Source organism: Alligator sinensis, unplaced genomic scaffold, assembly GCF_000455745.1.
Source record: "Alligator sinensis unplaced genomic scaffold, ASM45574v1 scaffold499_1, whole genome shotgun sequence".
Lineage (NCBI taxonomy): Eukaryota > Metazoa > Chordata > Crocodylia > Alligatoridae > Alligator > Alligator sinensis.
In genome coordinates this window covers 3,286,724-3,298,322 of record NW_005841864.1, presented here as the reverse complement: position 1 = coordinate 3,298,322, position 11,599 = coordinate 3,286,724, and the positions used below count along the sequence as shown (strand labels likewise).

The 11,599-nt window shown below is 43.9% G+C and overlaps 1 protein-coding gene across 12 annotated transcripts in view; it reads left to right on the top strand.

Annotated features, from left to right (window-relative positions):
* The window catches only part of COL19A1 (collagen type XIX alpha 1 chain), a 402,210-nt gene that overhangs the window by 50,668 nt on the left and 339,943 nt on the right, over window positions 1–11,599 (top strand). For all 12 annotated transcript variants that reach the window (XM_025191070.1, XM_025191112.1, XM_025191107.1 and 9 more), the window contains exons 7-9: window positions 1,966–2,046; window positions 6,305–6,430; window positions 6,955–7,017. In XM_025191070.1, the coding sequence (XP_025046855.1) occupies window positions 1,966–2,046; window positions 6,305–6,430; window positions 6,955–7,017 (270 nt within the window). The remainder of the gene's footprint in view (window positions 1–1,965; window positions 2,047–6,304; window positions 6,431–6,954; window positions 7,018–11,599) is intronic.

Below are 11,599 nucleotides of genomic sequence, written 5' to 3'. Positions count from 1 at the left end.
CCAGGGATTCTTTTTCCTCTGTTGTGTTTATCTGTGTATGTACATGCGTGTATTAATATAAAGAAGCAAAGCGAGTAGATTGTTGTAACGGGAATTGTAGTTTGTTTTAAATATAGCACACATTCATGTATCATGTTCCAAGCCTTCTACATAGGGATTAGAGTGATTCCATGAAAGATTTTTGATAGCATTCTACATTCAATACACTTGCAAACCTAAAGAAAATAAATTAGAAAACTAAACAGCAACACTATAATATTATCATAATTTAACATTATCATAGGGGTTAGCCCTGCAGGGAACAGTGGACTCTGGCCCTAATCCAGCAAAGCCCTTAAACTTAGAATTAACTTCCTTGGGTGCATCCAGGCATGTGTGGTTTATGGTGCTACAGACCTCTTTGTGGTGCCCCAAACTATATGCAGTAAATGTTACAATGTGCCCCATGCTGCAAATTTACAGCGTGGTGCCAAAATTTACTACCAGGATTTCCTGATAGCAAAAAAAATCTGGCACAAAAAGCAGTGCAACACATGCGCAACAAGTGTGGGCCAGCATACATGGAGGCCAGGTCATCCAGAGCAACACTCTGGCTGTTGGCCAGACCTCCATGCTACCTGACCTGTGCCCCTACTTCTCCAGGCCACCAAGTAAGACTGTTGGGCCAACACTAGTGCTGGCCCACCTTCAGCTCTCCCTGGCTGAAAAGCTGGGAGGATAAGGGTAAGGGCAGTTTATTCATTGAGGGACAATTTGACCTGCAATGCAGAGCAACTGCAGGGGTGTACACTGGCTATTTCTGCCACTGCAAGCACATGCCCCTGAATGTCTAGACATTGCCTTTGAGTCCACTTGTATACTTAATTTTAGCATCTTGCAGGATTGAGTGCATATTTAATTGAATATGTTAGAATATCTTCCATCACCTCAGTATTTGTCTCAAATCCTAACCGCAGCTTTGCTCCATACCATTTGCAGATGTTATATACTAGATATATGCCTTCTGGATACTTCTGAGGGAAATATCCCAATGCATATAAGAACTCTAGCCTAAGACTGGTAGATATAGAAGAGTGGGCCCCTGTACTGCCAGCCAGTGTCCTCTTTCCAGTGCAGGGAGTGTGCCAGTAGTAAGAGTCAAGGGTGGGGAGCAGAAAAGGTGTGGAGTGAGGGTATGGAGAAATACAGGAATGCTATTTTGGTTCTTCTCTGAAATAAGGTCTCTTCTAGACTTTATGCAAGTGATCCAAATTAGTGTAGTTCCTTATGTTCTCAAACTTCTGGTGGCCTGGCCAGCTCCGGATTAGGAAGTGATAAGCAAGTTTGCCCCCACCTGGATAATCCACCCTAAATGCTCCACAACAAAAGCCTTACAGAAGCACTGATTCCTTACAGAAGCACTGACACAATGTGGAGTTCAGCTCATAAAACTGGATCTGGTGGAATGCTGAAGGGAACACATTTCAGAGGTATGGATCTTCCTCTGAAAAGGCACTTCCTGGAATACTTAACTCTCAGGACAGATAGCAGTGTAGTTTACAACTGCCAGGAGGTTAACTGGGTCCTGCTAGGAGTTTTGCACCATAGTAGCTGAGAGTAGAGTTTGATCCATAATCATGTGACTCAGTAAAATAACTGGGAGTGGTAAGTGACCAGGACAGCAGCCCCAGATGCCACATTCAGGAGGGGAGCAGAAAAAGCTGCAGCTGGCAACTGTGCTGCTGCTACCAGCATCCAGCGCTGTCCAATGAATCTCTGCTGCCCAAGGTGCAGAACTACCCTGTTATGCTTCTGAAATGACTAGAACTATTAAGTTCTGATTTTTGTCCATTTCTTCCACAAAACAATATTTCAGAATGACAGATTATTTTGCCAAGTTTGGAAAATTGTAGCAGTTTCCTCTTGTGTCTAAATAACATTCCTTTTTTACTGCTGATATAATTCTTTATTTCTGTTTCTCAACAGATTGAACTTCGCCACTTATCAATTTATTGTAATCCAAAATTTGCAGCTCAAGATACCTGTTGTGACATATCTGAAAGCTTGGTATGTTGTTAGTAAAAATACAAATGTAAATATGAAAATGCATTGCTCATCTTTTGACAAACTTTTCACCTTATCTTATTACATAAAGGGTATAAATTAATAGAAAGTAAACCTTAGATATATCGTGGGATGTATTTGCCAGGGAAGCTCATCCCATGTGGATGGTTACATGCTTCTGATATGGATAGTTTTAGCAGACTTGAACTTCAATGAAAGGTAAGTCTAAGGGACATTGTCTAAATAAATATCAGTGGAGGCTGCTGATGCTCTATAAATATGATTATCCACATCGGTTAATTAATTATTAGAAGTTAAAGGAGTCACAAATAGGCTATGAAAAAGATAATTTTTTTTCCCACTGAGCTAGAGCAGGGGTGAGCAATTATTTAGCCTGGAGAGCCACTTAAGGAGGTTTGGTCAGCTGATGCAAGTTGGGTCAGCTGCTCTGGACTGCAGCAGCTCACCAAAACTCCCTAAGTGGTCCAGCAGCACTGGACAGAGTGGGCAGGCAGATGAGATCTCCATGGAGACCTGGCTGAGACCCCTGTGGCAGGGCATGCTTGGCTGGGTGTATGGGATGGGGCTGCAGGCAGGCAGGGAGCAGCATTTGGGAGAGGGACAGGTGGGTAGGGTGTTGCTGCTGGGGCCAGGATTACAAGGCAGTGACAGCTGGGGACCATGTGGCAGGAGGATTGCAGCTCTGCCCAAGCCCTGGCTCTGGGTTGTCACTGCCCCATGATTCCAGGCCTGCCCATGTGTCCTGCACCCTGCCCACCTGCAGGCCCGTCCCTTGCACCCAGCCAAGTATGTCCTGCTCATGGGGATCCCAGGCCAGTTTCCATGGAGACCCTGCCTTCCTGTCCACTCTGCCTGGAACCCCCAGCAGTGGGTGTGGAGTGAGCAAGCCAGGGTGCCCAGGCAGTTGTGCTGAGTCTGGCACCATTGGTGATACTAGCTGCAGCAGCCAGAAGAATCTGCTGTTGCCAGGGCTGCCAGGAAGTGGAGTCTAGCCGCTGTGCCACCTCAGCCCCACTGTGCATCCAGGAGTGGCAGAACTGGTTACATGCACCATGGCTCATACTGCCCCTCAAACCTGGGCTGGGTGGGGCTGAAGGATCCACCACACGGTGGATCCCCTGAGTTAGAGGAATGGTTCCAAAAACAATATGGCTAGGGACAGACATTCAAAAAGCCAGAGCCTGAATTAGTCTAACCTGCAAACACTGAACCGATTTGTAAGTGAATAGACATTCACTTTTGATTCCAGAAATTCAGGCACATGGCTGCAGTAGCTCAAGCTAGAAACTGGGGGGCACTGGAGCAGTTCTCTTTTCCCTTTGACAGCAGCTGTTAAGCTGGAGGGAAGCTGAAGTGGGGCATGGCCAGGCCCCCAGCAGGGGCTAAGTATGATTGGGGAGGGGTTTAAGTCCCCACCCTGGCCTGTAGAGACCCCAGCTAGGAGGGGGAAGGTGGAAGCAGCCATTGCCAGACTTGTCCCCAAGGCCAGACACCGACTGGGGCAACACCTCAGGCAAAAGAGGAAAGGCGGGGATTAAAGTCCTGTCTCCAGTCAGGCACGGGACGCCCTGTCTCCAAGTGGGCACAGGACTCAAGCCAGGGTCTGCCCAGCTTTCCCCTCTGCTCCTGCTCCTGTGGGGGGCCTAGCCAGAGCCAGGCGGCATGGCCCTGCTATCCACCCAGAACTGGGGCTACAGTTGCAGCTAGGGATGCGGGGCAGTGGGGCTGGGGGTCTGAGCTGAGTCGGCCTGCAGGTGCTGCTGAGGGTGGAGGCAGTAGGGCCAGCCTGGGCTGGGTTGTGGGGCTGGGCCTTTCCCAGTGGGCTGCAGCATGGGGTGGGGCCACAGGCTGTGCAGCCAGATTGCTCCCAGCTTCCTGTGCCCAGGCCAGGTGCGGCTGTCATGGAGCCAGTCAGCTAGGTAGGGCCCTTCCCAGGCTGTGGCTCTGTGACAGCCCAGCCCAGCCCAGCCCAGCAGCACGGGCAGGAGATGGCCAGGTAGCGGACTGCCCAGAGGCACCAGCAGGCCCTGAGCCTGGCAGCAACCTGCTGCAGCTGCTGCTGTGCCCCCTGCCCTGTGCAGCACCCGGCAACTGTAGACGAAGCAAAAACTGTGGGCTAGCTGGGGCTGGGTGGGCTGTTCTGCCCCGCCTCGCCTCCAGCTGCTCCAGCCGCTGCTTCTGCCACCCCTGCCTCTGCTGCATCACTCCTCTCTGGGTGGGCAGGTGGGAAGCTTCAGCCCAGCAGCTTCAGCCTAGCACATGGAGGTTTGGCTCCAGCTGCTTTCCACCCACTGCACCCACCCACAGGGGCTGCTCATAGCGCCATGTGGGCAGAGCTGCTGGAAGGCAGCTGAGAGCTATAGCCAGAGCTCCATGTGCTGGGAAGAAGCTACCGGGCTGAAGCTCCTCGCCACCCTGAGTGGTGCTTCATGGGGTGGCAGAAGCAGGAGCCACAGCTGGAGGTTAGGGGAGCAGAACAGCCCTGCTGGGCCCAGCCAGCTTCCCCTTGCCTCCAGTGGCTACTCCCCCTTCCACTCCTGCCCCTGCTGTGCCACTTTGGGTGGTGCAGGTAGCTTCAGCCGAATGGCTTCTGCCCAGTGCACAGAGCTCTAGCAACAGCTCTTGGCTGCCTTCTATCTGCTCCACACATGAAGCTCAATGAGCCGTCCCTGCAGGCAGGCACAGTGGGTGGAAAGCAGCTGGAGCTGGAGCTTCATGCGTGTGGCTGAAGCTGCCAAGCTGAAGCTTCCTGCCCACCCACCCAGAGTGGCACGGCAGAGTCAGTGGCAGTGGCAGCTGGAGGTGAGGTAAACAGAGCAGCCCGCCTGGCCTCGGCCAGCCTGTAGCTTTTGATGCAGACGCAGCCACTGGGTGCTGCACAGGGCCGGGGGTGTGGTGATGGCTGTGGCGGGTGGCTGCCAGGCTCAGTTACAGGTTTACATCAGTTTCTGATCACTTAAGCCAGTTTATGTGTAACTTCTATCCCTAGCTTATATGTGTAACTGATACAGAGACAGTAGCACTTTTGAAAGGGGTCATTACAGAGTGAACCTTTCTGAGATGAAGGAAAAGGGGAACAAGTGAGGATGCCAGTGAACTTTTACTTATGTGTTTTCATTTTACCAACATAATGAAAATAGAAATAAATAAATAAAATAATACCTGAATGTGAAATTTTCCAAGTTTTTTTTTCATCTTTGTACTGTGTATATTTTGGCTATATGTATTGGTAAACTTGAAAATAATCTGGCATGATAGGATTATAATTCAAAAGGATTTTGATAAATTAGAGGACTGGGCTACAGAAAACAAAACAAAAATTGAGGGGAAAAAAGCAAATGTTTTTCTTCCCTGTAGGGAAGTAAATCCTATATGCATATATAATAGGGGATAACAGACAGCCAGTAGCACTGCCAGGAAGAAACTGAGTCTTATTACCATAAGCTTATCACAAGCTCAGTTTGAGTAAGCAGTGGGATACTGCTGCTGGGGGGAAAAAAGCAAATATAATTTTGGGCTTCATCAACAGATATACTAGGTGTAAGACACAGGAGGTGATAGTGTGACTCTCCTTGGCACTACTTAGGCCTCAGCTGGGGTGTTCTGGCAAGTCCTGGGTACCACATTTTAAGAGGATGTAGAGAAACTAGAGTAATTATATAGGAGAGACACTGATGCTAAAGAGGTTGTTGATGTACAAGTCATATGAGGAAAGGTTGAGGTATGAACTAGGTATGTTTAGTCTAGAGGAAAGGAGATTAAGAAAAGAAGACATGGTTTATATTTGAGAGGCTGCCCCTCATAGAGAAGAAGGAGAATAAACAATTGGCCTCCCTTTCTATGGGGGGCAAGACATGAGGCAGTGGGTTTAAACATTGCAGAAAATCTCAAGAAAAGCTTCCTCATTCTGTGACCCACAAGTCCATGAAACAAGCTGCCAAGAGAAGATCTAGAGTCTCTTTCATTGGAAGTTTTCAAGAAGAGACTGGATAGTCATCTGTCTGGGATGGTTTACAAGTAACATATCCTGCATTTTTGCAGAGGGATGGCCTTAGATGACCCTTTAGATCCTTCCCAACCCTATGATTCTGTGAATCTCAGAGTGGTTTCTCAGTAATGTGCTATGAAAAATAGCAGAAAGGAGGAGTTATAAAAGATTAGAGTAGTAGAATGTATAATTTTTTTCTTGTCAGGTACTAGAAGAGGACTCAAATCCATATAAATCCTATTTTTATTTTAGTGCCCAATGGAGGACAGGCTAATTACTACCGCTTCATCACCACTGACTGTTCATGCCAGCAAAATACACATGCTTCCAATAACACAACAAGAACCTAGAGACAGATGCTTCTGCTTTCCAAACAAAGTAAGAAGATCATCTTCTGTGTCCATGTACTCTTTATCTTGTATGCTTTCCAAATTTTTCTACTGTTACTCAACTCTTCACAGTGCTTAACTGATATAGATATAGGAAAATTTATTTTCTTTGAGATATGAAAATCGTTGATTGCTTTAAACTGTGAATGTGGGGGCCCTCACGCTTATAATTCCAAGCTGAGATAAATTTAAACCTAATAAATTTAAAAGTTAGTGTTCTAGTGGACCTACATGATTAAATGTGGGAAGGAAAGAACAAATGTACTGTGGTTGCATCATTTTCAGAATCAATGAAAAAAAATGAAATCTATTTCTACACCATTATATTTAACTTGTATTTGCTTATGAGAGAGTCAGTTACTTCCTATATATTATTTTTAGTAGAAAATAAGTGTTATATCATGTTCCCTCTGGTGGTATATATTTATCTTGGCAGATTTGTATCATTAAGTGTCTAGAGTAGAAAGAGGAAAATCAAAAATTCTGGTAACTTGAACATTCATTTTTAAATAGGGAGAAGCAGGATTGCCAGGTGTAGCTGGTTTGCCAGGTCAGAAAGGAGAAAAAGGAGAAAAGGTAAGATAATAATTCTATTTTATTAGTTTCAGGATTTTATCTTTGTTGCTTCCTTCTTTCTTAAAGAATAGCTGTTAACATTGTTTAGAGAAATCTGTTTATACATTGGTTAAATGTAATAACAGAGAGATAAATATTGCAATAAAAATAAATATAATAAAATGTACCTGCAAGTACCCTGTGTCCCCTCAGTTTTCCTTCTGCTTTTTCCTCATCAACATTTTCCCAGAGACTGTTGGAAGAAATACAGACTGTGAAGAATATGATTTAATTAGGACACAACTCCACTAATACATATAGGAATTTCTTTTCTTTTTTTTTCTTTTTGTAGGGCTGGAAGGGGCCTCCAGAGGTCATCTAGTCCAACCCCCTGCCTGAGGCAGGATCATCCCTATCCAAACCATAATTATCCATCAGTAACTTGCCTATGGCAGGTCATTCTTCCTTTCTGATCTGTTCCTCTTGGTAAGGGTTTTCTGTTAGCCCCTGGCCCTTTTAATTTGGTCGGGGTATGACCTGGTCCTGGTTCTGGACCATGCATAAGAATGCTGACCACTTATTCGAAGGTATCTCCTCTCATTAGCTATTATTATAGTGCCTTACCACCATAGCATCTGGCTATGCTTATATTATTTTCATTATACTCTTTTGTTTACAAAGATCAAAAATTGACAGGGCATTTTCCTGGTAGTTAATACATTTTGTTATAATTTCTTTGATATAGATTTTTTTTTTTTACTTTCTGCTAAGAAATGTCTTGTTTCCTGCTCTGGAGGCAGCTCCTTTGCCTGATGTATAACTATTTAGTGTCTTACTTAGACACGTGCCAATTTGCTGTCTGGTAGTATGAAGAAACAGTTTGCTATCTGGTACTATGAAGAGCCTAATTTATCATCTATGTCAGGTGTTGACATTCTTTTAGGAGCAGTGGGTTAAAATAACACCTTTGGGCCACTACTTGTGACCAGGAAGCCACCATTTTCCTTTCAACTGAATTGTCCTTGACATGCTTGCCACTTGGCCACTGCCAAATGGCACTGCTTCCCTCCACCACCAAATTGCCACCAGTGTCCCAGCTTCATGGCCTGGATGAAATTGCTTGGTGGGCCAGATCTAGCCTGTGAGCCATAGGTCGCTGACGTCTTCTCTATGTGAAAATAGCTTAAAAAAAGAAAAATGATGTTGCTGGTAATGTGGTGGAATAGGGCAGAAAGCAGAAAAAAATCTTTATCCTATATAGTTTTCCTGTCACTTCTTCCCCTTGGTAGTCTCAACTCTGCAACATTAAGAACTGGTTGTGTCATGAAAAGGAACCAACCATCTTTTGGCTCCTCCTGCAGCCTGAAATTCTCTGAATCCAGCTAAATCCTTCAACTGTATAAAATGTTCTTATACTTTTGAGGTATCCATCAAGGTTCCCTCCATACTTGATGTTCATTTCATTTACTAGTGATGGGAAAATCTTACCATGTCTGAAGTCCCCATTCAGTAGCTACACACAAACCCAGAAGTCTGGAAGCTTATTCAGGTATCAGATTTTTGGGTGTTCAGAATTGGATGAGTATCTCATGGAAATAACTTTATTTTAGGCTTCCCAATATTTTCTGTATATTGGTAACTTTATTTGTTGCTAGCAAAGGTTCCTGAAAGGGTAAATTTTCATTTTATGTGGCTGTGTCCGTTCACTCTTTATCAAGGTCAAAAGCAAAATTGTAATGTGATACTTAAAAGATGTGTTCTGGGTCAAATGATATCCTCAGGTATAGCTATCAAATATATGTGAATGTATGTTAATAACAAAAGTATACAAAAGAGAACTGATGCTATTCTTTTTTATCAAGTTTATTTTTCAAAACTTTTTGTAGTCTTATTTTCTAACTAAAACATCAACAGTCCATGTTAATCTAGTGTCCCATCACCATGCAAATGCATTTTAAATTACTTTGTTCCTTAACTTAAAATGTGCACCTTTGACCAAAATACATTGCTAATAGCATTATTTTTTCTTAGGGCTTTTTGATGCAAGGTGAGACCAATTTTTCATCTTAAAAAAGAGTTGCTCTCATAATCTTTTCTAATACCACATTTTGCTTTAAGGCAGTTTTGCTATGTGGGCTCTGTAGATGTAATACATGATAAAATAAACAATTTGCCATATTTTGTGTTCACTACAAGCATGTATGTTCTAGTTTTTACAACAGGTGCACAGAATAATGGTTGCATAGCATGAAGATTAAAAGGTCAATTGCCTTTGAGGCACTCTGAATAGTTAATGTAATGAAATAATCACAAGTATAAAACTGCAGATTGTGTCAGATGTGCAAAACTGTTTCTATTTCAGACTGAGGGATGGTTCGGAGTATAGGAGGGGAGTGCATTTGATGTTTGCAAAATCATTTAAAACTTGGCTTGCTTTATGAGGAATCTTGGAGGAACATTTTCTTTTCAGGTTGACCTACTAAACGTCTACCCTGTCTGCTTATGGCTTGACAGACATGAGCTTTGTCAAACAATGTAATAATTTTCTGGTTGTTTGGGAAGTGTATCAGGTTCTGAAGAGTCTATTATTGATTACATATGACACCTATTGAAAAGAATTGTCATTATTTTACCATTTGTAGTGAGTATTAACAATAGGTTTAAGCTCATTTTTAAATGCAAGGTCATTGTGCTATTTCAAATCTTTATTAAATTGAATGTACCTCCTGACCTATAAAGTTGACAACATCTTTTCTGTGTTCATCACTTTATGAAACTGTTCTTGTCTAGTACATTCAGGTATCATTGATCACTTGTTGGACACACCAGGTCACAATTTATTTCCCTGTAGTTTCTTTAATGTTCTTCCAAGGTCTGCATAGCTAACCTTGTAGGAGGAAATCAAGCTATTATTATATTTTAGGAGGCTGAGAGAGATTATTCTTTAGTGTTCTCCTGGAGCCCTGAACATCTCTTCACTTCATTCCCATTTTTTTTTCATAAGCTCCTCTTGAAATCACTGGAATGACAGCTTCTATCTTTTTGGCTGAGGAAAGTTGAGCCTATTCTCTCTGAAAAGATTCCAGAACTGTCCAGATGTTTTTTTTTTAATTACTAGCGCAAGTTTCTCTGGTCTTATAAGGCTAATGATGTTGCTATAACATTTCTGTCTGCAGGATCTGGAAATTATGGTGGATCACAAACTCAGATGAGTCAACACTGTGACACTGTCCAGGTCTGAGCACAGTATTATAAGAAGGCTATAAAGAAAGTGACCAGGGCCCAGGGATAAATGATAAAGATGGTAAAAGCGTTGGAAAGGAAGCCACTAGAGGAAAGGTGGTTTGGAGAAAAGGAAATTGAGAGGATTTGATAGCAAGTTTTCAAATGCTTGAAAGGATACCATAAAAAAAGTTCTTTCCCTTGCCACAGAAAGCAGGGTATGTGGCAATCAGTTTAAATCTCAGCAAAGTAGATCTTTATTAAATCTTGGGGAAAAAATTCCTAGCTGTCAGAGCACTAGGACAGTGGAAAAAGTTGTGGGAAGTACTTTCATGAGAAGTTGTGGAATCAACTTCAGTGGATGTTTTCAAGAACAGGCAGAATAAGTATGTCTGGAATAGGATCAGAATAGTGACTTTTGCCATTTGTGCAGGGGGTTGAACTAAATGAACCTTGATGTCTCTTTCATCCCTATGCTTCTTTCAGTATTTCTGTTTTATCTTTCACTGTCTTAAGCTGATTCTTGTTTTAAGGTTAAATATAGACTATCAACTTGCAGGAAGATCCTTATACAAAGGCAAGTCTGTGAAGCCTGCTTAGGTATCTTCACCTTTCTAAGTTGGTGTTACCTCTCAGTAAAAATAAACAAGTCATTTTGTGGAAGAAATAGTGGCTTCTTACTACATTATGGATGTGTCCACACATGCAAACATGTGCAGTTGCAGCAGCTCAAATAGAAGCAGTGCAAATTTGAGCTGGGGCTTTTTGCCTCACTGTACATGCTTGGACATGTACTTTGTTGTGGAGCAAATTGTGCAGTGCCACTTGGGGCAAAATAACCCTGCCTGGCTCCTCCTGGATCTGCAGCCGGGGGGAGCTAGAGCCCAGGCCCCCAGCAGTATAAAAAGCTGCCCTGGCAAGTAGTTCAGGGCTACTCGCTCTTAGGCGCTTCTGGGGCCCAGCCAGTTGGTACCTGGGGACACTACCCCTTGTGCCAGCTGGACTGCTGAAGCAGCCCTGAGAGTTCCCTGCACCCTCTACCCACTGCAGCAGTCTGGCAGTGGGGGTGTTGGCTACAAATGTCCAACTCGGGATCCTTAAAATTCTGGTTTATTAGGCGGATTGAAACACTGTAATGAAGTCAAATCATAAACCTTGGGGCTGGTCCCCACCCACACACATGCATACACACAGTAGCAAGCTACAAGAGTCAGGTATACCTATCCCACAGGTGCCAGAGTCTGCCATTGATGGCCAGTTGAGGCTTCTTTCAGCATGGTGTTATCTTACAGAAGGGGGTCACCAGCTGGTCCTTCTGGCTGGACAGGTCGGGTGCTGGTCAAGTTGGAGATCAAGAGGGTGCCGCTGAGGGTCACTTTAA